Source organism: Bos taurus, chromosome 22 (genome assembly GCF_002263795.3).
Source record: "Bos taurus isolate L1 Dominette 01449 registration number 42190680 breed Hereford chromosome 22, ARS-UCD2.0, whole genome shotgun sequence".
In the NCBI taxonomy this organism is placed as follows: Eukaryota; Metazoa; Chordata; class Mammalia; order Artiodactyla; family Bovidae; genus Bos; species Bos taurus.
In genome coordinates, this window is record NC_037349.1 from 56,076,767 (window position 1) to 56,104,172 (window position 27,406).

At 46.7% G+C, this 27,406-nt stretch overlaps 1 protein-coding gene across 10 annotated transcripts in view; it reads left to right on the forward strand.

Annotated features, from left to right (window-relative positions):
* Positions 1 to 27,196, forward strand: part of TMCC1 (transmembrane and coiled-coil domain family 1) — a 155,861-nt gene extending 128,665 nt beyond the window's left edge. For 5 of the 10 annotated variants that reach the window (XM_024982574.2, XM_059879594.1, XM_024982573.2 and 2 more), the window contains 4 exons: positions 2,459 to 3,393; positions 11,325 to 11,342; positions 19,908 to 20,043; positions 23,007 to 27,196. In XM_024982574.2, coding sequence (XP_024838342.1) covers positions 2,459 to 3,393; positions 11,325 to 11,342; positions 19,908 to 20,043; positions 23,007 to 23,321 — 1,404 coding nt within the window. In that variant the 3' untranslated portion in view covers positions 23,322 to 27,196. 10 annotated transcript variants of the gene reach the window in all.
* The last annotated feature ends 210 nt before the right edge of the window (positions 27,197 to 27,406 follow it).

The following is a 27,406-nucleotide window of genomic DNA, read 5'->3' on the forward strand; positions in this document are numbered from 1 at the left end:
ATGCGTAGAAGTTGATATTCAGATTGATAAGAAAGAGCCTAAGAAAACTAGACCATGCGTAAGCTTGTGGTCCTCAGTCTAGAGGTGTTTCTTGTTTGCCTTCCTGTTACACTGGTAGATGGGGAGCTGTCAAGCATAAGCACACAGTCAGGATCATGTAATTATATGCACGGTAGTTATGGGATCTGAAATCCCATTCAGAGAGAAAATCACGCTGTGGGAGCTCTGTGCAGCCTGAGAGAGTGACCCTGAGGCCCTGAGCAGAGTGGGTTTCCAGGAGCTTCTCTTGCAACTCTGGGCAGCTCAGTTAGCTGGAACTCTGGCTCATCTTCACCTCTGCTGCCTTCCCCCTGGCCCTTCCATGCTGATGAGCAGGCACCTAGAGATGAGCAGGGTAGATGGAAAAGGGATCTGACACGGTTATCGTCCTGCTTCCTGACTCTTGTGCATATCCGTTTCATTAGTGGAGCATAATGTCATTTTTGTTACTTGTTTCAGTTAGAGATTATCTTTTGCTTTTATTTCAGCATACAGTAGTTCACTTCTGTTCATCTGGAAGGAAAATAATACTGTTTGCTATTCACATCAGTGGTAGTATACTGAACCCAGTTGCGAACTGCATGCATCTTAGAGATCAACATGGTCCCTGCTCAGACAGCAGACTGAGGAGGTACAGCCAAGATGGGAAAGGGAGAATGCGTCTCTAGACTGACAAGTTAATGGTCAGCATTTCATGAATATTTCAGATTTGGTGTATTATTGTCATTACAGAATTATTGATTTGGCCTTTCAGAATATGAGAGTAACCTCTATATAGTTCTTGCTACCATCTTGTTTACTGGTAAACAAGATTAGGGATGGGAAACAAGGAAAAGAATGTGCCCTTCTTTCTCCAGGGTGGTGAACTTGTACATTGTCACTCCTAGTGGGAATTTTTTTACCCCACAATGGTTATTTCATTATTTCTTACTGTTACTACTCAATAGAGAGCAGTGTCTAAAGCCTTTTTGCATGGTTGTCATTGTTCAGTTGTGTCCGACTCTTTGTGACTCCATGGACCTCAGCACACAGGCCTTCTTGTCCTTCACTATCTCCTGGAGCTTGCTCAAACTCGGGTCCATTGAGTCAGTGACGCCATCCAACCATCTCATCCTCTTTTTGCATGGGCCCTGCCCTAATTCATCACCACAAGCCACATCCAGGCACACCTTTTGGAAGGGCTTTTTTTTCCTGAGTTAGAGAAACTCAACCTTCCCTTAGCTTTGGCCTGATGGTTTTGAAGTATGATAGTTGAAGTTTTCAAATCTGAACAATTTGTCTTCTTCTTTGGCTCCCTTGAATGGGTGCACACACACACAGGAAGATAGTCATTATATGTGTTTTGGAGTCCCTTGCCTAATCAAAATCTTTGAGTAGACAGAACACATAAAATTTGAACTTCACAAGGCCTGAACTTAGTCCCTGACTTGTTTAATTACTTACTTCTTCTGTCTCTCTCCCAGACAGTTCGTGTTACCTTGCCCAAGCTTATCACAGCTACTTGTGATCTGGGCTTTTAACTTTCAAGCCCTTACCACGTTCATGCTTGCTACTTTTAGCAGGACCTTCCCATTCTCCCTTTCACATGCCACCAACTTCCAATTTAGTGTCCCTGTTGGAACAGACAGAATGATTCCGTACCCCTTGATGTGGTTTGATTAAAAAGACACGTGATAACAATTGGATTTTTATATGTAGCCACTTAAGTTACCTTTCTCACCAACATTTTCAGATGACTGTAATCTGAAAGCAAGAATTGGAATACAGTGGCGTCTGAATACGGAGACAATTTTCATATGATTAAATTGAAATGCAGATGTACTATGTTGTACATAGATAAACTTCTAAACACAAGTATGTGTGCTGAGTGTGAATTAATTCATACTTTAAACTCATTAGGAGAGCTTTATTATGTAAAGCAGTACTGTAAGAAATCCTCTAGCAGAAGACCTTTTGCACAGATTCCAGCCTCTGCAAATCTTTTCTCATGTATCTGTTTTGCTTAAAGCAAAGTGTGTTTGTTTGGGGACAGTATCCAAGAGGGTGAGGGGGCTGGTACAGGACAGGAGGAACTGGGTCAGCACTCTGTGCTGAGTGGGCGTCCCCAGTGGCTCAGCGGTACAGAATCCACCTGCCAATGCAGGAGATGTGGGTTCGATCCCTGGGTGGGAAAGATCCCCTGGAGGAGGAAATGGCAACCCACTCCAGGATTCTTGCCTGGAGAATCCCATGGACAGAGGAGCCTGGTGGGCTCTAGTCATGGGATCGCAAAGAGTCAGATAGGACTGAGTGATTTAAACAATTAGAACAATGCTCTGTGCTGAGTAGGTGAACTTTTTCAATACGTTGGGGCCCATCAGTGGTGGAGAGCGAGTCCTCCTGGGCTCCTTCTAACCTCCCCCTCTTGCTTTCACACCAGATCGAGCGGTTGGAAGTGAGCAGCCTCGCCCAGACCTCCAGTGCGGTGGCCTCCAGCACAGATGGCAGCCTGCACACAGACTCGGTGGATGGAACCCCAGACCCTCAGCGCACAAAGGCTGCTATTGCCCACCTGCAGCAGAAGATCCTGAAGCTCACGGAACAAATCAAGATTGCACAGACGGCCCGGGACGACAACGTGGCTGAGTACCTGAAGCTGGCCAACAGCGCAGACAAGCAGCAGGCCGCCCGCATCAAGCAGGTCTTTGAGAAGAAGAACCAGAAGTCCGCCCAGACCATCCAGCAGCTGCAGAAGAAGCTCGAGCACTACCACAGGAAGCTCCGGGAGGTGGAGCAGAATGGGATCCCCCGGCAGCCAAAGGACGTCTTCAGGGACATGCACCAGGGGCTGAAGGATGTGGGCGCCAAGGTGACCGGCTTCAGCGAAGGCGTGGTGGACAGTGTCAAGGGGGGGCTGTCCAGCTTCTCCCAGGCAACCCACTCGGCCGCCGGGGCCGTGGTCTCCAAGCCCAGAGAGATCGCATCTCTGATTCGTAATAAGTTTGGCAGCGCCGACAACATCCCCAACCTGAAGGACTCTTTAGAGGAAGGGCAGGTGGACGAAGCAGGGAAGGCCTTGGGGGCCATTTCCACCTTTCAGTCCAGCCCCAAGTATGGGAGTGAGGAGGACTGTTCCAGCGCCACCTCGGGCTCAGTGGGCGCCAACAGCACCGCCGGCGGCCTCGCCGTAGGAGCGTCCAGCTCCAGAACCAACACCCTGGACATGCAGAGCTCAGGGTTCGATGCACTGCTGCACGAGGTCCAGGAGATCCGGGAAACCCAGGCCCGACTCGAGGAATCTTTTGAGACCCTCAAGGAACATTATCAGAGGGACTATTCGCTAATAATGCAGGCCTTACAGGAGGAGCGATATAGGTAAGTGATACGGAATTCAAGTCCTAGATGTATGACAATGTCTGTGTTAACACACTCCTTTCTCAGTTCGCCCCGCCCTCTTCCTCTCATCCCGTGCCCACAAGTCTGTTCTCTGTGTCTGCGGAGACGCAGCTTTAAAAGGCCTGTGTAGAGTCTTTCTCTGGAGTTTCCACAGCACTTTAGATATGTTGTCTGATGTTGGCATGAGTTCTTCTCAGAGAGAGCAAAAAAGAGGCCAGAAGAGTTAAATGACTCCTTATCTCACACCAGTCACTGTAGCCCTCCCGTCTTCAACTTCCAACTGGAGCCAAGGCTTTCCACCTACTTACTTATAATCCCAGCACCACAAACCATTGCAGCCCATAGCTCTACTACATGAAACTGAAAAGATCTATAATCCTCTGAACTCTGTAGAAATCAAAGATAGAGCTCAGCCAAATGTAGTGAACCTTGTAGATATTTGACTTTAAACACACGTATCTGGGCAATTGATACAGAAAGATTTCGACTGGAAATAAATCTAGATAAGCCTGTCTGTTACTTTCATGAATTGCCAGCTCTTTAAATGAGAGTGGACTTAAACATGAAATGGTTCTACGGTAGTTAGAAAATTCTCCAAGGACTGAGTGCTTGGAGTCATAATCTGTGCTAAAGGTAGGAGCCGGTCTCGTTTTTGTGTTTCACAGCACACACTGTATTCATATTAGACCACGCTTAACCGTTCTCCACATCTTTGCCTCTTGTTCCCATCACATGCGACTGGTGGTGTCAGCCAGAGCCAGGCCACCTCTCTGAGACAGATGGAAGGGCCAGTATTACAGGAGCCGCACGTCCTGCTGACAGCCACAGGTTAGGCCCTGAAAGGCCCACGTCTGGTCCTGTCCCACTTCGCATCTAGAGTCTCGGTACTTTTACTGTAGTGTCAAGGATTGAACAGTTTCTTAAGTTTCCTTTACCTCTTGGGGAAAAAAAAATAATGAAAATGAATTTTTTTTTTCAAGTTTGCTTTTATGAGGTAATTTCAGGGCCCGAGATTAATTGTTCTCGTGTATCAGTTAGTTCCGAGAGGAGTTACAGCAGCACGCTCTTTTCAGGTGGTAAAATGTCACTCAGCCCTACCTCTTATCTCCACTCTTCTGTCCTTCAATTCTGACTTAAGACTTGAAGGGAGAAGAAGAGAGAAGTGTGGGAGAGAGAAATGAAGTTCTAAAAGCAAGTGGATGACTGTTCTTATGTCATTGTTTTATATATTCTTTAATATACTTAGATGAAGAGGGAAATGGCAACCTACCCCAGTATTCCTGCCTGGAAAATGACAGAGGAACCTGGCAGGCTACATACAGTTCACGAGGTTGCAGGGAGTCTGACACAACTGAGCACACACACAGAGTGTGCTTAGAAAACAGTGTCTAAAGCAGCGAGCAATCTGACACATATTCAGGTTCTAAAAACACCTAACTCCCAGGTTCAAATTCTAGTCCTGCTACTTTCTAATCTTGAAAACTGGACAAGATTCTTAACCTCTCTAAGTCTTGATTTCCTCGCCTCTAGCATAGAAATAATAATAGTCCTTCACAGGATGATTGTGCCATTTGAATGAAATCATTTATGCACAGCACGTAGCTCAGTGCCTGGCCCCAGAGTGCTTGATTGATGTTAGGTAGCAGCTGCTACTGCTGCTATTAAAATACATTGCCCTGAACATGGAGACCTGGGCGTTCCATGGTCAGTTGCTCAGAAAAACAACTGCCTGCTTTGACCTCTTTATTTTGAAAGGACAGCAAAACATTCCAGTTTTTAAATTCTTCCAGAGCTTAAAATTCATATAGAGTTTGTTAAGCCTTCAAGTCCGGTGTAGGCCAGTGTGAGAAAATCGGGGAGTTGAAAAACAAGTCTCCCAAGGCCACCTCTGTGTCCATTTAAAATAATTCACAGACAGGACAGAACCCTTAGGTCCTCATTAGTACCTCATTAAAAGAATCACATCCAAGCCACTTGTGACGTGAGGAGAAGTGCACTCCTTTCATTGCGTTTTGGATTCTGGTAAGTGAATGCCTAGTTTTCTGGAATGAAGAGAGAATAAAAGGAACTTATGAATTTTCAAAAACCGAAGGGGCAGGAGGAAGACATATCTGTCACATCACTTGAGCTTGAGAGTGGTCTTTCCTTTAAATGGAATCTTTTTTTTTCCCCAAGAAAAGCAGTGGAAAAGTCAACAACTGTTTTACTCAATTATTTCATTCCACCAGTATTTCCGTGTATAGAGCAATAAGGGAATTCTCCTCTCTTCCACATGTCTTTACACGGTAAATATATCTATCTAATTTTGTTGGTCTTTGGACTGTTTCACATAAATGAGATTTCTGCCACGGATCGTAGTGTATTCTTTAAGGCACTACAACTTTTCACATTTTAAGCATTTTTGCAGCACTTCTCTCCCTTCTTTTAGCAGAGCAGTCCGTTGAACCTGACGTGAGTGGAAATAGCTGACAGCAGTAGTGTTCTGGCCTAGAAGGATCCTCCCAGCCCCGTGCAGGTGGAAGCGTGCATGCTTCTGCAGTAAGTGGTCCTGGGCAGCTGGTCCTCTGTCCTTCCCACACCTCCTCCACACTCTGAGCGAGCTGCCTGCAGCAGCCTCTCTCTGCGGATTTCTGTGTCTGCTCTGTTCCAGGCCTGGAAGGGCTTGGACTCATGAGACTCTTCTGTGACCAGGAAACCCATTAATGTGTCTATGGCTGCTCTAGATGGGTTTCTGCTTATTTTCGCTGCTTTAGTTTATTTTACTAACATCTGAGTTGACAGGAGGGAGGCCAGGCACAGTGTTAGAGGAAGAGGAGGACGCTGCCTCTGGCAGCCTTCAGTAAACTCCTAGGCTGCCCACTGTGCTAGATGTTTCCTGCATATTTGCTGACCCTCACGGTGGACCTGTAGGCACACTGCACCCGATTTTGTGGCTCAGTCTCTCAGTCGTGTCCGACTCTGCGACTGCACTGACTGTAGCCCACCAGGCTCCTCTGTCCATGGGATTTTCCAGGCAAGAATACTGGAGCGGGTTGCCATTTCCTTCTCCAAAGGATCTTCCCGACCCAGGGATCAAACCCACACCTTTTGTATTGGCAGGTGGATTTTTTACAACTGAGCCACCTGGGAAACCCTAAACCCAAGTTTACAGATGAGGAAATTGAAATTCAGTGAGGTTTTAAGTTTTGCCAAAGATTACTCTAAATGGTAAAGCCAGGAATCACACCCAGTTTAATGTGACTCCAAAGCCTGGGGTCTCTTCATCCCAGGACAAGTGTTTTCCCAAAGTCAACCCTGAAATCTGTCTGACTGACAGACTAACCTAGAGTCTAGCTCTAAGAAGCATTGACTTTAATAGCAAGAGCTTTAGGGCCTTTTTGAGGACCCAGTGTCTATTTCTGTAAAAGTTCTCTCTGTTTTTAACAGATTCTATAAAATTCTGTGAATGCTCAAGCTTGTACAACACTTGAGGTGAATAATAAGGGACCCCTACTTAAGCAAACCTCCACTACCGCATCCTGATTTCCCCCTTTCAGAGTCCTTTCTCAGTACCATCAGTCAGTTCATTGGTGAGTGCTTCCCGTTGGTCTCTACGCCAGTGAGTTGCACCAGGGAAAAGAGTTTTGCCCAAGACCATCTTCTTTGGAATCATCAGAATTACTCAGGAACCTCTCTTCACCCACACGATTGTACCACGAGTGAAGAGTGTGTCTTCAGCGCCCACACGCACTTAGCCCAGGCAGTCAGTGTCGCAGAGCTTGGATCTGGACTCCGCCTCAACCTTGGGCCCCTAACTAGGTGTTTAGTCTTTGCGCTTTGCTTTGGACTCTCAGGTATGAGTGGGATCGTATATCTGAGAAGGCAGGAGACAAGATATATAGCTGTGTTTGTTTTTTTAAGTGATGGAATCTGTGCTGACATCAGATTCTCTTCGTGCATCTAATCTCTTCATCCCATTAGAGTATTATTACAGATTGGTTCGTGGCAACTGGGTTCACTTTCGTACTTCAGAGATAGAGGGGGCCCTTAGATATCTAGTGTAATCTCATTCCAGAGATGAGTCCCCTGAGACCCAGAAAGATAAAGTGACTTCTGCCAGGTCACACAGTAAAATGGTTTAACATATATTTAATTGGCTGCTAAAAGCTGGAGGTTTATAGTCCTGTTCCCAAATTGAGTGTACCTTGCTGAGCTACTGTAGGAAGAAGTTCCGCTATGGCAAAGTACTTTGAAACCAGGAGAGAACTAGGAAAACAGTCCCATCAGTAGTCTTACAGGTTCATTTTGTTGTTTTTCCCATAGGGAATCTGACCTGGAATTTTGCTCAGCTACTGCCTGCATGAAGCAGTGTCGTATCAGGCAGGCAAAAAACCCTCCTGGTGTTGATGAGCAGTAATGCCATTTGAAAGCTTCTATTTTAAGGGGATTGCTGTTCTTTGGAAATTGGCTTCTGAGACTGTTTGTATTAAGCCCAGGGATATTTTAAATTGCACTGAGTCATAAGAGCAAAAATACAGAAGGAGCCCGTCCCCATGAGCAGCTGTCACACGCTGCAGAGCAGTCAGTAGTGAGGCCCACCCAGTTAGGCACCGGCCACTGGAGTTCTAACTAGAGAAGCTGTTGTTAAGTGTGAATTTATTTTACTATTGCTTGGCATAAGACAGAGATATGGTCAGATACAGCTGTGGTAGCCCTGTATTCCTTGGGTTAAACCCATCTCAGTCAATCTGGGAGTCTGCAGAGGGTATGCAGACCAGGTTTGGCCGTAAGCTTGAAATAGAAACTGAAAATATTGGCTCAAAGTGGTTCTTCATTTATAAGAGGGAAAAAAGCCCAATTGAGAGGTGCACCTAGGAGACAGACGCTTCATTCATAGGGTGAGATCTTCTACCTGAGAGACTCTCACGCAGATGAGCTCCTCCCAAGTTAGCCCTGGAGAGGTGCTGAGGTGGGAGGGGGGAAGGGTGGACAGACGGAGTGCGAGCAAATACAGCGACCACTTTGTTCGCTAAGAGAGGTTAGGCAGGCCTGAATTTGCTCACCAGTTCTGACGCTGGTGAGTGCTATGAGCTGGTGTGGCTCACCTATGCTCAGTTTCCTCCATGAAAACGAGGTAATGGTGTCTATGGTGCAGGGTTGTGGAGATTACTAAATGAGGCAGTGTCTGTGGGGGCAGCCAGGATGGTGTGAGCAGTGCCAGGATATCAGAAAGCTGTCGTCGCTGTCTCCCCCAGTAGCCTTTATTTATTCCCTCTGTGCTTGAGGCATCTGCTGCTTTTCGTCTTTTAAGATAACGCACTGCCTCTCTTGAAAGCTGGGGGGACTGGTTGTTGTTGATTGGGGACTGAAACTGCTTTTTCCTTTTCAACTGAAGGCTAGTGGAGTCTTTCCTAGCCTCTTTTTGGGCCTCGACATAAATAAGGGAACAAAAGGTAAGGAGGGGAAATCAATTTTCTTTCCCCCAGTTCAGCCAGGGGCGCATTCAGGCTCCCACTGCACCTCCTGTCTCCAGCCCCTGCCATGTCTGCCCATTCAGATCCAGCACTGGCAGAAACCGCCTCGGGTCTCTAGGATGCGCTGGGGAGATAATGCACTCATCTGCTGCCGTGGTTGCCTGTTGGTGTCAGTCGGCCCGGGGACCTAGTCCTTCCTGTTCCTCTCAATACCTGTTCCACAAGATTCTTCAGCCATCCTGTCCCAGTGACCTGTTGCCCAATCAGGGAAGCCCCACAGGCTCTCAGAGATGGCTCCAGGCTCCTGAGCCACACCCGAAGAGTGGTGGTGCATTCCCAACTGTGCGCTCACCCAGCTTTCTCATTTGTCAGGAATGTGGCCCCCAAGAGCCCTGGCTTGTCTTTGGTCTAGGAAGGTGACTACTGTGTTGATTAATCCAATGGATGAATTGGACCAGTTTCCAGGACCAGTTGGGAATTTTCACTTTCCAAGACCAGTATTCATTTATGCATTGTAAACGTGCAGCAAATCTAGATGTATTTTCGGCTGTACCCCAATACAAAATGTTTTTGGTGTTAAATAAAAATTTGGGGAAAAAAATTTTTTTTAATATTTTATTTCATTTATTGGACAACACAGCCTGTGGGATCTTAGTTCCCCAACCAGGAATCGAACCCATGCTCTCTCCACCGAGAGTTCGGAGTCTTAACCACTGGACCACCAGGGAAGTCCAAAATTTGAAAAAAAATTTTAAAATAAAAAAATAAATAAGCTTCGGGGGGAAAAAAAGTAGATTGCCTAAGGGTGAAGCACCCCACTGGTGAACTTAACCCAGATGGATTCTTGTGGTCAGACTAGACTGGACTCAGATCCTGTTAAAAGCCTGGAATAAATTGCTCTAAATTCCTTTGGAAAAAAAAATCTAGGTGTATTTTAATACTTTGTAGATAGAGCAGTTGAATCTTGGTGGAGAAGAATTTCACGTCCCCAAATACAATATAACCTACTTTTTTCAAAAAAAAGATCTTAACAGTGTTCAGGCCTTCTGTTTACTAGATAGGTAAGCTCAAATCGTATTTAGCTGTCAACATTCCACTTGAGTTGTAATGATTTAGGAAGGACCTTTAAGTTAAAAGTCTCAAAATGAGATTATTCATCTTATGCTACTTTGTGCTCCACGTTAAGTCACATGAGAAGCGTGTGCAGTCAAGGTCACATACTAGTAGGGTCAGGAACACCCACCCTTCCTGTCCAGAGAGTTCAAGTAGTGTCATATGAGGGGGTGCAAGTCCCCTACAGGGAGCTCTTGATTTTAAAAAATCACACGTGAAAGGCTGATTCACGGTTTAGTTTCCCTTTTTTCACCCTCTGCTGGTTTGGCTTTAATATTTAAGGAGAGAATTTAAGGAGAGAATGGCGGTGTTCTTTTTATGAATTCCCTAGGTATCTGGCTTCTCCGTTTTAGAATTCAGACTGGAAGTAAACACTGAAAAATAAAGGGAGCGAAAGAGTTTATAATATTCAAAATGGGAGGAGTTGGAAAGTTTGTGAGAATATTTTCTTCCTTCCTTTCGTCGTTTAGATTTTTCTTTTGACTAACAGTATGGGACGGGGTGGAAGTTACAAAAAAGACAACAATAAAACAAATCTAAACAGCAAGAAGCATGAAGCAACCGATTCACATCCTCCTACACCTCACTAGCAGGGGAGAGTTGTGGCATTTTTTTTTCTCAGCCTCCCCTTTCTAAGTTACATTTCGAAGCGCCTCCCAGAGAGGAAGGAGGTGAGGATTACCGAGGAGTGTCTCCATGAGTCTCCGAGGCAGACATGTCACATAAAAAGGCCTAGTGGGCCAGGTAGCTATTGTTCTCCTTATCTTTGCTGGTGTTTTTGATGTTTCGGTGCTGACAGTGATTAATTGGTTAGACTGAACCCTAAACTCCTCCACCTAACACGCTCCACCACCCGACATAATACCACAGCATTTTTTACTGGGCTCTTTGGGCTAGTCTGTTTGCAGACTGTAATTTCACATGTGGTTTATGTAAGCCTCTCAGGCTGGAAGCACTGAAAAAAAATGTTTGGAAGTGGCTAAGCCTGGTTAGGTTTGTGCTTTTCAATTTGCAGGTTGTGAAAAGAGCTGAGGGACGAACTTCCCTGACCCAGGTGGGAAAATTAGGGAAAATGTTTTAGTAATGACAGGCCAGTCGAGTTCTTTCAGGGTACTGAGACAACCCGGAGGACGGCATTGCACGGTACCAGGGGCATCTTGCCAACCTCTTTGTTCGTCACATTTGACAAAAGCCTCAAAGTGTGTGGCTTTCTCTGTCTCCTCCCTGATGTTCCCTGCAGATTGGAGGTGCTTTACTACTATGGTAACCCAAACACAACTGTTTGTGTGAGTGTGATAGGATTTCCACTACACAATAACAGCTGCAACTTTTCTGTTCTTGCAGAAAGTCATCATTCTCCAGGTAATTCTTATGACTTGAAGAGGGCAAACGCTTAGTGGATGAATTAACAGGGCTGTTTCAGCTGGACCTTTGAGGGTTTTGCTTCACCCCTGAGTCCTGCAGCTTTATGTCACCTCAGCAAGGCTCCTAACCTGTCTGTGTCTCGTCTTTTGGGAAACGGAGCTCTTCTGCTTACGCCAGTGCTACTTGGCTAGTTAGCTGCCTGCTAATAAAGCGCTGTCTTTGGGGGCACCAGTTACATTTTCCCATTCAGGAAGGCTCAGCCTGAGGGGATGTTGCTGTTAATTCCTATGTAACTGTGAGTAAATTGTTCAGCTTCTGAAAGCTTTCGTTTTCTGCAAGGGCATGGTAACCCAGGGTAAGGATTAACACTTTCTACTCAACTCTTTCTGGAGGTTTGCAAAGACCTAATACAATTTATTCGAGAGACTTTGCCTCACACGCATACACAACACATGCCGTGAAAGGAAGGCAGATAGAGTTTTTACCAATTTAAAGGACAGCTTGGAACAGGCCAGCTAGTTCAGTTAGTCCAGTCACCTGGCGGACTTGAGCCAGGGTGATGGCCAGAGCCGTCAGTGTGCTTGTGCTGGCCCTCCCAATGAGAAGGCAAGAAGAGGCTTGTGCCCAGCGTGGAGAAGAACAGAGTGCCTGCCCCGTAAACCCACCTGTGTGATTTCATAGGGAAAGCAGCATGGATATACTGGGAGTGCTGAAAATTCCGGAATATGTGAGACTGAGAACGTGGAGACAGATGAAGAAATGAAAGGTTAGAGAAAAGAATCAGAAGCAGGAAGCTGTGAACAGTGCAGCCACCTAGCACTTGGGATCCCGTGGCGATTGACAAGCAGTCCCCTGGAACCACCTCGCTAGGGCTTGGCCTTTTTTTTTGCCAAGCATTTGTCATCTATATCCTGTGTAATCCTCACAGCCACCCTTGGGAGGAGACAGACTTCTTAACAGGTGAACAGGGTCACTCACGCCAGTGTTTTGCAGAGTCAGGGTTTGAGTCTGAGACCTGGATGAGCAGATTCATGGGCTGGGACAAACTGCGACAGCATAAAAACATTTTCAAGTGAAGAAAAGGTACAAAGCAGAAACAGTGAAGGTGCAGAGCCTTTAGCTATAATGTGCGGTGAACAAAATCAGTCCTAACGTGGTTTCCAGAGCCTTTGACATGTTAGTAACCTTTATATGACAGACACTGTTCTTTAAGGGTCAAGAGTTAGAAACACGTGCTGAAGACTTTTGCACGTACTCTGATTCACATGTAGCATTACATACTCATCAGTAGTGTTACATCATTACAGAATCTCCCCTTCTACAGACAGGTCGAAAAAGAATCCGAGGGCCAGCCTCAAGTGTCCTCTAATAAATCATCTTAGCTGTTCATAGGTGTAGGTATACAAAACATGTTTTGTCACAACTCAAAGCCACGAAACAGCTCAAAACAAAACCTGAAAAGAGGAGATAACCTGCAGGAGGGAACGCATGGAGTACTCTGAAGCCAAAGTTGCCAGCGTCACCAGGAAATCCAGCTGATGAAAGAGACTGAGTGTGAAACAGACCAAACACATGCGACATTACACTGCCGGAGGATGGCGGTGAGACCTCCAGAGGGCTGGGGAAGAGAAACTACACGGAGGCTGCTCTGTCCCACCTGCTTCATTCTTCGAGGAAGAGGGTGAAACCAAGACACTTTCAGACACATGTAGGTAAAATTACCTCTTATAAGCTTTGCTGAAAGAAATACTAAAGGAAAAAGAACTTAGTGAAAGAAATGAATAAAGCAGGTTGGTAAATCTTAAGTAGGGACTTAAAAAATTACATTGGGGATTCTTAATGTCTACATCAGTTTGGATCTAAAATTCCGGAAGAGAATATAGGATTCAAGGGTTGCATTTCAAAGAAGTGTTAAAGTGTTAAAAGATTGAGGGGCAGAAAAAGCATCTTATGTCCTGATCTGCCTGTCACTCGGCACCTGGCAACTTTCTGTTCACGTCATTCCTGTTCCCTTAAAGTGATGGATGCTGGGACCTCCCTGGCTGTCCAGCGGTTAGCTCCGACCTCCAGGCTCCCAGGCGTCTTGCCCTTACCTCCTGTCTTCTGCCTCTTCCCCCAGAATAAAATACAGGTTCATCTTTACAAATAACACGAGGCGTGCGCGAGAGAGTGATACTGACAGATGTGTGTGCAGTTAAGACTTTACCAAGGTTTGGTTCTGTGGAATCCATGGGAACTACCTCTTATTGCTGAAGGCAGGCATCACAAGTAATGTAGCTGAGAGAGGGACTTGGTGTGAGGGAGGACCTGCTAGGCTTTAGTTCAGTTTTAGATGGATAGCTGCATCTATCTAGCAATGAAAACAACTCTTAAGAAAAATGAGACCCTGCCCCTTGAGGTGTTAACAGAGAGAATCCTTGTCAGGGCTGTTGTAGAAATAGTTCCTTGATGGAAAGAGATTTAACAAGGCTTCTTCTGTTCCCTAGAATTTAAGATTCTTTATAGTCAGGGAACTAAATTTTTTACCTTTCAAACAGTACTTTGTGGTGTATTTCTCTTTGTAACATACTGATTTTTAACAACTCTTAAGGGGAAAGGAGGGAGGTGTGTGAAATAGTGATCATCTTAGAAACATGTGAAATTGGGTGTGAGATACTGGATTCATTTTGTAGTTGGCACAATGACATGGACTGCGGATGAGTCTAAAGTGAGACTAAGGCATGAATCAGTCACCACAGGAAATACTTGGTTAGTTAGAAAGGTTTTCAAATTCCCATGAATTCTTTTCAGGAAGCAAGTATTCACTTGATGTCCTCTTCATTATGAACTAGAAACATTTTCAAAACAGCCACTGTGTTCTTAGTAGATTGAAACTGGATAAAAGAGAAACACATTTTTTAACACCTCCTGTGTACTCAAACGAATGTTTCAAGGTAGATTATTAACCTCAGTTTACAGATGAAGGAATTTGCTATGTAAAGTGAGCTGACCTGAGACCTCCATGCAGCTTTGAGAGGTAGGATTCTCAAAGGACTCACACCCAAATGCTCCTCGCTGTAATACCTATAGTCATTTTTTCCCGATGTTTATTATAAAACTTTCAAACACACTGCAGACTTGGGGGAAAAAAGTGTACAGTTAACTCCCATACTGTTAATATATTGTCTTACTGTATATCTTTCCATCTATCTATCCTTTAGCTGGTTTTTTTGATGCATTTCAAAGTAAACTACCATAATCTTCTTTAACAGCTTTATTGAGATATGCAAATCAGTGGTTTTAGTATATCCACAGACACATGCAGCCATAATCAGTTTAGGACATGTTTATCAGTCTACAATCTTCTCTACCCTGCCCCAGCCCCTGGCAGCCATTAATCTTTCTGTCTCTATCAGTTCAGTTCAGTCCGACTCTCTGCGACCCCATGAATTGCACCACGCCAGGCCTCCCTGTCCATCACCAACTCCGAGAGTTCACTCAAACTCATGTCCATTGAGTCGGTGATGCCATACAGCCATCTCCTCCTCTGTCGTCCCCTTTTCCTTCTGCCCCCAATCCCTCCCAGCATCAGAGTCTTTTCCAATGAGTCAACTCTTCGCATGAGGTGGCCAAAGTACTGGAGTTTCAGCTTTAGCATCACTCCTTCCAAAGAACACCCAGGACTGATCTCCTTCAGAATGGACTGGTTGGATCTCTTTGCAGTCCAAGGAACTCTCAAGAGTCTTCTCCAACACCACAGTTCAAAAGCATCAATTCTTCGGCGCTCAGCCTTCTTCACAGTCCAACTCTCACATCCATACATGACCACTGGAAAAACCATAGCCTTGACTAGACGGACTTTTGTTGGCAAAGTAATGTCTCTGCTTTCGAATATGCTATCTAGGTTGGTCATAACTTTTCTTCCAAGGAGTAAGCGTCTTTTAATTTCATGGCTGCAGTCACCATTTGCAGTGATTTTGGAGCCCCAAAAAATAAAGTCTGACACTGTTTCCACTGTTTCCCCATCTATTTCCCATGAAGTGATGGGACCAGATGCCATGATCTTAGTTTTCTGAATGTTGAGCTTTAAGCCAACCTTTTCACTCTCCTCTTTCACCTTCATCAAGAGGCTTTTTAGTTCCTCTTCACTTTCTGCCATAAGGGTGGTGTCATCTGCATATCTGAGGTTATTGATATTTCTCCCAGCAATCTTGATTCCAGCTTGTGCTTCTTCCAGCCCAGCGTTTCTCATGATGTACTCTGCATATAAGTGAAATAAGCAGGGTGACAATATACAGCCTTGATGAACTCCTTTTCCTATTTGGAACCAGTCTGTTGTTCCATGTCCAGTTCTAACTGTTGCTTCCTGACCTGCATACAAATTTCTCAAGAGGCAGATCAGGTGGTCTGGTATTCCCATCTCTTTCAGAATTTTCCAGTTTGTTGTGATCCACACAAAGACTTTGGCATAGTCAATAAAGCAGAAATAGATGTTTTTCTGGAATTCTCTTGCTTTTTCGATGATCCAGCGGATGTTGGCAATTTGGTCTCTGGTTCCTCTGCCTTTTCTAAAACCAGCTTGAACAACTGGAAGTTCACAGTTCACGTATTGCTGAAGCCTGGCTTGGAGAATTTTGAGCACTACTTTACTAGCGTGTGAGATGAGTGCAATTGTGCAGTAGTTTGAGCATTCTCTGGCATTGCCTTTCTTTGGGATTGGAATGAAAACTGCCCTTTTCCAGTCCTGTGGCCACTGCTGAGTTGTCCAAATTTGCTGGCATATTGAGTGCAGCACTTTCACAGCATCATCTGTCTGTATAGCTTTGCCTATTTTGAATATTTCATGCATGTGGAATCATACAGTTTTCAGTTCTTCCTTACTGGCATCCTTCACTTAACATATTTTCAAGGCTCATCCATACTGTAGTGTGTGTCATTACTTCATTTCTCTCTCTTTTGCAATAACACTGCGTTGTATGAATAGACCACACTTTATATATCCATTCATCAGTTGATAGTGGGTTGTTTCCACTTGGGGCCGTTATGAATAATGCTTCTATTAATATTTGTATACGAATTTCGAGTGGAAGTTAGTCTTCATTTCTCTCTGGTGTACACCTGGAGTGAGATTTCTGGGGCACATGGTAACTATGTTTAGAGCTCCAAACTTACTTTCCAGAGAACAGTTGCACCAGCTGTATACCAGGGTTCGAATTCCCCCACATCCTCACCAACACTTGTTACCATCCTCTTTCCTGTTCTGGGTCCATAATCTTCTTTATTACAGTCCTCCTGTTGACTCCGCCTTGGCGTAAAGCTTCAAAGCCATCAATCAGTGTGGTAGTGTCCAGGCCCCTGTGGAGCTGTGTGATTTGAATCCACTTTAGACCTGACTCACCCTTCTTACGAAGGGAATTCATCTGGGCTTCTTGAATGGTTAAGAACTGGCTTTACAGTCTGACCTACCTGGATTCAAGTCTTCGCTCCCCTACTTAATTTCTCTGCCCTTGGGCAAATTTCTGTATCTTTCTGAGCTCCAGCTTCCTCATCTGTAAAGTAAAGGTATTACCTACTGTCTTGGGGTTGTAGAAGTTAATTTACATAATCCATGCTAAATCGATTCAGCTAAATCGCTCAGTCTTCTCTGACTCTTCAAAACCCTGTGGACTGGAGGGTGACAGGCTCCTCTGTCCATGGGATTTCCCAGGCAAGAATGCTGGAGTGGGTTGCCATGCCCGCCTCCAGGGAATCTTCCCAACCCAGGGATCGAACCCGTGTCCCGTGCGGCTCCTGTAGTATTGCCTGCGAATTCTTTACTGCTGAAGCCCCAGTTTACATCATAAGCATTGGATGAATGGTAGTTGCTGCTGCTCTTACTTTTTAATCTGTTCTAATGGTATTTGTGAGCCAGGTTTAATGTCAAATGATTGTCTCTAACTTTCCTGGAAAGCCTGAAAGACCGTAGTTTGTGGGCTGAGAGACTGAGGTGGTAGCCCATGGAACTCACGGCAGAGATGTCACCTGAGTGTGCCGCCGTCAGCATGCAGGCTGGTTGCCACTGCTGCCAGGCTCCCCACCCTGCCACCCCACATCGGCCCTAGCTTAGGAGAGTCCTTTGCTGCCAGCCAAGCCCAGCCCTTGCCCTAAATCCCAAGGAACTGACACAGTGGAAGACCCCATTTTTAAAAAGCCTCTAGCCCCTCTGTGGTGAGGGGAGAGAATAACAAAATCATCCAGCACTGACACCACCACACACGGTGGGTTTAATAGGAAATCATAAAAAGACAATATGTTAACCTAATCTCGTGGCATTTGTTGAAGTTAAAACGTGGTGGAAAATCAGCTCTAGAGGTGGCAGTGTTTCCGAGTATGCCCAGGCCCACAGATGGCATGAAAAGGCAGAGTCCCAGAGGGCCCGCCTGAGCCACAGACACGCAGTGGAAGCCTCCCGGCCAGTTGTTCAGGCCACTCCGGTGACAGTTGCAGTGGCAGGAAAGCAGCACGGAGATTGTTATCAAGGACTCGGGAGAACCAAATAGGAGTCAGTAATCTGGGTCTCATGGAGAAGGAGTGGGGTTTAGGATCTATTTATTCATTATGTAATTATTAGAAGGGAGAATGTTGCTGATGCCGCCGCCACATAAAGATGACCTTGAACAGAGAACTTCCGTGGATTCCTTTAAAGCTTGTGTACCGCACGTCTGGTTAAACGCGAAAGGGGAGGGTAGTTGAAATGTTTGCCTTTGTTCTGACATTTCTGTTTCTGTAGTACAAAGTTTGCCAAGACTTTCGTGCCAGTGTTAAGCATGTGCTTGCCTGAGAAGCACCCAGTCGTCGCATCTGCGGGGAATTGGTTCTAGGACCCCACCCTACCCCCACGGGTACCGAAGTCTGCCAATGCTCCAGCCCCTTCTGGAACCCGTGCACACCCTCCCGTATGGTGGAACTCAGCCTAGAGTACATACAAGTCCGCATGCAGTGTAAATGCTCTGTAGATATTTGCTGGTGCCCAGTAAATGCACATCTTACATTTTGGAACTTGATGGATTCTTTTTTTTTTTTTCATCCGAACTCGGTAGAACCTGAAGTACTGTGTATCCTCCTCTTGGGATGAGCCCTCCGTCTGACCGAGACGCTTCCATTCTAGTCACCATCAGTTAGAGCTGTGTGATTCCTCCCTTTCAGGGCTTCTTACTGTGTAGCCTTCAGCCTTTCTCCTACCTACTTAGCTCTTTTCATTCTTCTTTTTTTTTTTTTGGTTCCTTGAACTCTACTCACAACCTTCCGGAAGCTTCACCAGTAGCAGACAGCCCTGTGTTCCTCGTGTCAGCCTCTCCCCTCAGCATCTGCTTTGGGTCCATGTACTGTCTAGTTCAGATTTCCACTGCCTTCCCTGCTTTTTAAGGACAGATTTCCTTTTTCCCCCCAGCTGTTCTGGTTAGTCCATACATTTCTACCCCCCCCCCCCTTTACCTGTGTTCTTTGTCCAGTCTCTCTGATCTTTTCCTTTTAAACGGTTCCAGTCCCACAGATCCGTAGATGCCCTGCCCAGGTCCCGTCTTCATGTAGAATGAACCTTTTCACATGAATCTGAAGTGCTAGAGGTACCAGATGAACAAATATGGCTCCTGCTCCTGAGGAAGCCTCTCTCTGTGCATTCCCCCACTTTCTGCTCAGCTGCAGCCACACTGGCCCCCTCTCTGCTCTGAAATCTGCCAAGCTGACTGTCATCTCAAGAGCTTTATACTTGCTCTAAGATACTTCCTTCAGCTTTAAGATACTCTTCCCCTCACATCTTCACGTGGCTTGTTCATGTCATCACCCAGGTTTCAGCTCTCAGGGTTGGGTAAAGGTCTTCCCGAGCAGTCCAGGGCCGCCGGGCACGCTGCCGTATCCCCGTCCCGATCTTCTCTGGCTCCCTTACCCGTGCCTGCAGTTGTGGTTTTACTGCCTTCCGCCACCACTGAAGGCTGTAAACTCCTGAGGGCAGGTGTTCGGTCTCGCTTACCGCAGCATTCCCAGAACCTTGAACAAACCGGGCACACAGCAGGCACTCAGTAAATGTCTGTTGACCCTGTGCCAGGCACTGTGCTTGGCAGTAGGGATGGTGGGCTCTGAATGGCGAACATCCAGGTGAATGAGTGACCTGCCCCGGTTGGAACAAGCTCCTGGTGATTGCTGGAAGGTCAGTTTCCATTTGCCTGCTGTGTATCTTCTGATGAGACTGCTTATCATCCCTCAGGTTTTTGCCTCTCCCATATGCCGCTGGGGGCAGAGCAAGAACAGCCTCGTTTGTAATGGGTCTGCTCAAGCTAACCAGGGCTGCTAGCCTCGCTGCAAATACTGTGTGTTGAGAAGAATGTGGAAGAGCCATGTTGCTGCTGTGATACGGCCTTGTGAGAAGCTGTCTGTCCCAGGGACCGAGAGCTGTGCCCACTAGCATGCCCTGTCACCCAGGCCACTCACCTGATTTCTCTGTGCTTTCGTTTTCTTCCTTTGCAGAATGGATTTGGGGGTTGGATGTGAATAATAACCAACAGAAATACAGAACGTGTGAAACATTTAACTTTTCACTCTTGTTAGATGTGAACGATTAGAAGAACAACTGAATGACCTAACAGAGCTCCACCAGAATGAAATCTTGAACTTGAAGCAGGAATTGGCCAGCATGGAAGAGAAAATTGCGTATCAGTCCTACGAACGGGCCCGGGACATCCAGGTCAGCACAGTGGGCCAGGTGGAAAAGCAGAAGGCTGAGAGAAAGCAGAATGGGGGTTTCCAGGGGCTCGGGGCAGGGGGCTGGGGGTGGGTTCCTGTTTAATGGGTCCAGAGTCTCAATCTTCTAAAATGAAAAGAGCGTGGAGGTAGGTGACGGTGATTGTTCAACAGAACGAACGTGTCAGACCACTGAACCACACACTTAAAAGCAGTTCAGATGGTAAATTTTACATTATAGATATGTTACCACAATTAAAAAAGGGGACGAAAAAGGAATGATGCACCGACACCTGCCCCAGCCTGTGTCCACCCTGAAAACATGGAGCTCAGTGCAAGAAGCCGGTCACAGAAGGCCGCACAGTGCATGAGTCCATTTACATGAAGCATACAGAGTAAGCAGGTCTCCGGAGAAAGTGGATCTGTGGTTGCCAGAAACTAGAGGGAGAGGAACGGGAGTGATAGCTAAAGGGAAGGGGTATTCTGGGGATGATGAAAACATCCTGGAATTTAATAGGAACGATGGTTTCACAACATGGTGAACTTACTAAATGCTTCTTAAGTGAGCACTTTAAAAGGAGTAAATGGTAGATTTTATATTGTGTATTTTACGATGCACAAAAAAAATGTTTAGGGGCAAAGACAGAGAGGGCAGAGTATTAGAAGAAGCTTAGACCGCCTGTAACACACCTGCTCTTCAGATGCCATGCGTTTCTCAAAGTAAAAGTGTCAGTTGCTCAGTCGTGTCCGACTCTCTGCGCACCCATGGACTGTAGCCCTCCAGCCTCCTCTGTCCATGGCATTTCCCAGGCAGGAAAACTGGAGTGGGCAGCCATCCCCTCCTCCAGGGGATCTTCCCAACCCAGGGATCGAGCCCGGGTCTCCCGCATCCCAGGCAGATTCTTTATCGTCTGAGCCACCAGCATTTCTCAAGTCTGCACCATTTGGAGGTGATGTGCTTGCTTGGCTTCTTGGGAAATGTTTCTTGGGCTCAGGATGGTCTCAGTAGATGGACGAGCATGGATGTTATGTCTGTGGTTACTGCTTCGGGAGCTGCTCTGACAGGTCCCAGGGCCACCTGACCTATCTTCTTCTGTGGCAGAGGCCTCACTGCCACATCCACCTTATACAGCTATCCCACCAGGCCATTTGTGAGAATAATGGCAGGCTACACAGTCCATGCGGAGAAGGCAATGGCACCCCACTCCAGTACTCTTGCTTGGAAAATCCCATGGACGGAGGAGCCTGGTGGGCTGCAGTCCATGGGGTTGCGAAGAGTTGGACACGACTGAGCGACTTCACTTTCACTCTTCATGCGTTGGAGAAGGAAATGGCAACCCACTCCAGTGTTCTTGCCTGGAGAATCCCAGGGACGGGGGAGCCTGGTGGGCTGCCGTCTATGGGGTCAAACAGAGTCGGACACGACTGAAGCGACTTAGCAGCAGCAGCACACAGTCCATGGGGTCACCCAAGAGTCAGACACAACTCAACAGTAACAGTGGTCATGTTGAAGGCTAATGGCCCTCTAGTTTAATCCATGGCAAAACAGAATATTTTAACTTTTTCTCATCCCAGTTGGGAGATATTTCTAAAAACCCTAAGAAAACTCAAAGACTCACACCAAGACCTTCAGTGCTTTATTCCTTGTGGTTTCCACGGCCTTTCTCTGGCAGCTCTGGTGGTTTCATATGAGAGCATCCTGAAATAAACCAGTCTTGGTGCTGTAATACAGGAGCCGTGCATGACAGAAGCCTCAAGGAATCAAGGGAATGTCCAGATCACTTGCCCAGATGCCCCCTTTTCCATGACCCAGAAGTCTGTTTATGTTTTAGTTTTTCCCAAGGTCCTTCTGGACTGGGGTATATCTGTTGTATGTCCTTTCTCTAGCTTAGCTTCAGTCTGAAGTTGCCTTGCCGTCACCTCAGATCCCAGGAAACCAGGACCCACTGAAACCGAGGTCACATAACCCAGGGCTCCTACCACTGCTGAACTTCAGAGGGTATCTGACCACGGCTAAGGAAATAGGTCCTGTCCTCTGAGTTTTATGGTCAATTTTATATGAACCCGTGGGTGCAGGTTATGAAAGGAAACGTTGGGTCAGGTGTTGGGCACAGTGTCTGTTCTCTTCACAGAGATCAACTCTTACTAAGAAGACAGTGCAGGGAGCCCTTTTGCCTGATGTTGGGGGGTTACTTAGCGTGAAAAGCAGCTGGTAGTATGTCCAGAGGAGGTTCACTCCTCCATTGTTCGGTAAGAAGTAGAAATAACCCAGGTCTTTCCAGTAGGGAGCTGGCTGAGTAAACTGTGACCTAGCCAAGCTGTAAATGCTAGGTAGCCATTAAGAAGATCCAGGTGGGCCTCCACGCATTGACGTGGAGAATCGCCAGGGCCCTCTGTCAAGTGAGAAACACGTTGTGGACCAGTCCTGTGGTGTGATACTATTTGCACGAAGGTAGGAAATTTTTAAACAATTCCATGCATTTCCCTAAGGAGATCTGTGTGTAGCTTAAACACGGGTGAAAGGGTGAACACACACCAGACTGGCAGTCACTCCAAGGGCAGGGACCGGGGCTGAGGAAAACACCAAGGAAGCCTGTATGGCCTGTTAGGTGAGCAAGTGCATGTGTCCTGTGCAACTCAAATTAGTCATTGTTACGTGGGGGAAGAAAAGAAAGACACAATCGTGGATTTGAGGTCTTGTCATTAAAGTGTTCAAGACCAGATCTGACTGTGGCTGAATGCAGCGGAGCGCAGCAGAGGGGAATCGTAGTTGCTTGAATGGTAACCAAAAAGTAAATGATAGTGGCTTGAGTCATGAGTTGTGCCGTGGCCCCTCACACTCAAGACTCGCACACATTTCAGATCTCTGACGTGGCTCGGGATGCGCCTGGCCGCCCTGCAAGGCCTGCAGCTGCTCCGGGCGCCGTGAGCTTCCCGAGGCTTACCTCTCCCCTGTCTGGCCCGCAGGAGGCCCTGGAGGCGTGCCAGACCCGCATCTCCAAGATGGAGCTGCAGCAGCAGCAGCAGCAGGTGGTTCAGCTGGAGGGGCTGGAGAACGCCACCGCCCGGAACCTGCTGGGCAAGCTCATCAACATCCTCCTGGCGGTCATGGCAGTCCTTTTGGTCTTCGTGTCCACGGTCGCCAACTGCGTGGTCCCGCTCATGAAGACTCGCAGCAGGACGTTCAGCACGTTGCTGCTCGTGGTGTTCATCGCCTTTCTCTGGAAGCACTGGGACGCCCTCCTGGGCTACGTGCAGCGCTTCTTCTCCTCACCCAGATGATGCTGCCGTCGCCCGGAACGCAGTGCTCCCCTCCCCTCCGGCGAGTGCATGCAGCGAAGATGTAGACGGCCACTTCCCTCCTCTGGAGTTTTCTACAGCAACAAGAGTTGAGTGAATCTGTTTACATTTAGAATAATGTTTTTTTTCTTCTTCTTCTTCCTCAAAAGACGCAATTGCAATAGTATTTTTTAGATTTTATCCAAGAAGTTTTTTGGGCAACAATCTTGGATCACTTTTATGTAGCATGATTTTCCTTGGGATGCAAATCTGAAAACAGTCCTTTCACATGAACCCACCCTCTGGAGCACACTGAAGGGCATTCTAAATTGTGGCTTGAAGGACTGCACTAAAACCCACTAAAAAGATGAGCGAACACCTGACTAGGGAAACCAGTTGATCCTAACACCCTGCCTTGTCTGGGCTCACCACCTCTCCCCGTCCCAGACTAACTTTACTGTGAAGTCCTACCACATTCCATGTCTGAGTTTCTGCGCTCGGGGTGGATTTTCCTTGTCCGTGGAAGAACACGTGGATCTCCCTGGCTTTCTCACCCAAGTTGGCCACTCAAGCTAACCCTGGAAATATGATCAGTTTGGAGCCTGGTCCCATAACCTTTGCTAGGATACGAAAGAGGACATCACACCCCAAGGATCACTGCACAGTCCTACTACAGTATTTTGAAGTAGCCCTCTAACTACTTAATTTTAAACAAATCCCATGGCCGCACTTTTAAGGTTTTTTTTAAAAAGATGTGTATAGTCACCAACTTAAAAAAACAAACAAAAAAATCCGAACAGCATACTTGAAGAATGTAATACTCAAACTCTCAGTGCTTCCTTATGGTTTCTAATAGGATTTTTTATTATTGTTATTATTATTATTGGGTTTTTTTGGAAAGGGTTGGGAGGGTCTTTTTTTTTTTTCCTCTGAAATAAAGAAGTGCTGTTTTTAAATGAAGAGATGTGTGGATATTTAAGTGTGCTGCCCCTCTTGTCCTGAAACAGTTTGAGGAAAGGAGAACTTGCTGTGAATGCCATCTCTGATGCCCTCGTCTGAGACGCGGCTTCAGCTCCCCCCTCTCTGGCTGCTGCTGCTGCTTCCTGGTGTCCTGCCCCTCCACGCCTCCCCCGACGGGCTTGGCTTGGTTGGAGAGGAAAGGGGTGCTCAGGCAGAGGGGAGGTGGTCTCCGCAAACCAGCGTGACAGGGTAGAGACGTTCCTGCCCCAAGACAGGTTCACCCAGTGACTTTGGGCTGGGGTTGTCTCTAGGAAAATCTGAGACTGTACTATGAGAGTCACAAATAATTCCTCGTGCTTTCTTAATTTATTTCTTAACACCTCCCTAACTACCAAGACCAAAGTGACGTGGGATCTTGTGTCTGTATTTTGTCCCCAGCCCGCCTTCATTTCACAGCTTTATTCTGTCTGCCCAAGAGAATCAACTGAGGATGATTCTCCCTAGAGAGCAGGAAAGGAAACGTCAGGTTAGAAGGACCCAAGTTTGGGGTGTAACATGTCGTCAGCCTCCTCTTCATCGAGATAGACATATTAGCTGTGCTCAGTGGACCTTTACATAGAGAGTTTAGAAAGATGGGCTGAGCCTGCATCCCTGTCTTATCACCAGTTCTACCATCTTGGTGGAACTTGGACTTTTCTGGCCTGTCTCGAAAGCGTGGTCAGCCTTTTCGTGTTCACAGTATTGAATCACAGACGCTGGTCCCTCTTGGCCTCCGTCCTGTGCAGCCAGGCAGTGAGCAAGGGGCAGATGGCCTCTGCCCTGGAAAGAGACGCACAGCATGCTCTGCCCATCCTCCCTGTGCCAGGGGACGCTTCTGGCTCCAGATCAGCCTCGCCTGTCCGTCCGAGACGATGGCTTGCATGCCAGCTCCGGCCTCCCGTGGCCTGGCAGGCTGGCCTTCTCAGAGTCAGCGCGTGGTGTCCATCATCATCTCACGTTCTAACTCAGGTACCCCAGTCTTCACTCCATCCTCCACCCCCAGATGGTGACACCACACCTTCAGCTCTGCGGGCCTCTCAGAATCACTGCCCAGAACAAGGACCATGGGGCTGAATTTTCTTTTAAAATAATTGGAACCAGTTTATGTCCTGGCCCAAAACAAATTGTTCCCAAGCCCGTGTATCTAAAAATGTTGGGACTCCCCCAGCAGTCCAGCAATTAAGACTCTGCGCTTCCAATGAAGGGGGCATGGGTTCAATCCCTGGTCGGGGAGCTAAGATCCCTCATGCCGTGAAGCACGGCCAAACGATAAAAATACAAATGATAAAATGTTAAACTCTGCCTAAATATATTGCAGTGACTTTAGGTAGAAGTGTCAGAGGGCACCACGACCTGGTCAGACTAGCACGGTGTCTGCTAACTGTCTGCTTTAGGTTAGCCTCTCAGAGAGGGGAAGAGTGCCCCACGAAGTTACTGGAAATAACTCTAGCCACAATCGTCCAGTTTTTCTCAGAACTTTTGAGTCCCCTGAACTGTGGAGAGGCTACAAAGTTTGGAGGGCACCGGAATTCACTGGCTAGATGGATCAAAATTGTTCCTTTTTTTTTTTTTTTGCTTTGGGACAATTTATATCAAAGGAAGGTTTGCACCTCCGGAAGCTCCCCGAGCTCCCAGCCAAACAGGCCCCCGCTGACTGTCCATCCTCTTCATCTGTCCCAGGAAGGACCTCCTCCAGGCCAGGTCAGGCCCAGTAATGGCTTTCTAGCTCTCCTGTCCCTTGATTATTCCCCAGGCCCAGCAGTTGTCTGCACCTAATGCTGTTTGTAACCATGCATCCATTTTCTCGCCTGCCTATCCCTGTTGCCTCTGAGTTTCTTTGCATTGTGGCTGTCCCTGAGTTGTCTTATCTGTTCAGAGTTCTCCTGTAACCTCGCTCTCACGGTTTAACAGTTCTGTGGGTGGAAACGTCTCCTCGCTTTAACGCTTCTTCTCTTCTAAAGACTGCGTGCATTCCCTGTGAAATGAAGCATTCCTGGATGACTGGTTGGTGTTGGTGTGTGAGGCTGACCGTGGCAGCCTGGGTGACTCTGTTCAAGTTGTAGAGTCTCCCTAATATTTTACCTTTTATATGATCGTTGAACGGCACTTCTGTCTGCTCGGATCTCAGTTCTTTGGAAAGAAACTCAGTGCACCCTAGCAAAGAAGGCTTTCCATTCCCCGGGCTCCTGAAGAAGCAAAAGTAAGGTTACATTTTATACTTCATGGACTGGGTGGGGTCTTCCCTCTCCCCTGAGCCCCTTCCACCCAATTAAGGTAAAACTTTGCTTCCAGGAAAAACTGGGATCAAGCCTTCCTTGCTAGCCACGTCGTGATAAGGAGCATAATGTTCACGTGGTCTTTGCTGCATTTGGTTTTGTTTTCTGATTTCATATTCCTCGGAGGTACAGTCGGATGAAATGCTGAATTCCAAGTGAGTTCCAGCAAGGAGCTGCCTTTCAGCTTCGGAAAATATGCATCCAAAACAAAGCCAAATATGATTTAAAAAAAAAAAACAAAAACCAACACAGGTCGGATTACGGTTCCCACCCCACGTGCAGCTGGGGATTTTGAATGCAGCTCTAAGAGTTGACATTGCTGTCTGTGTGTCGTGTATGCTGGGTGATGCCCTCAGTAGGAGTGATCACTAGACTGTAAGTGTGTTTTATCAAAGTGTGTAAGAGTGAAAACTCACTTGCACGAATTGAAAAGTACAGAAATGACACTTGTGAACGTGTGAACATTAACACTGTAGTTGATAGATCTTAAGCTGCTAATTGTTGAGAGAGAATTATGTTTATGTTGCGTCTGGTTGCTGCCAGTTCTCAGCAGCACTTTTACTGTACATACGAATTTGAAATAAAGACCTCAGCTATTAACGAGGTGGTTGGATTCGGGTTTGTTTTGCTCTTCGTTTTTGCATATTCAGTTCCAGTGACAAGTTTGTCAGTCTGAAAACTTCCCCCTAGTTTGTGCATTAGAAACTCTGTGTGTGTGAGTGTGTGAGTCTGTGTGTGTGTGTGTGCATGTGTGTGTGAGTGTGTGTGTTCAGCCAGTATCTCAAGACCATAACTGATCAGCTTAGAGCTGGG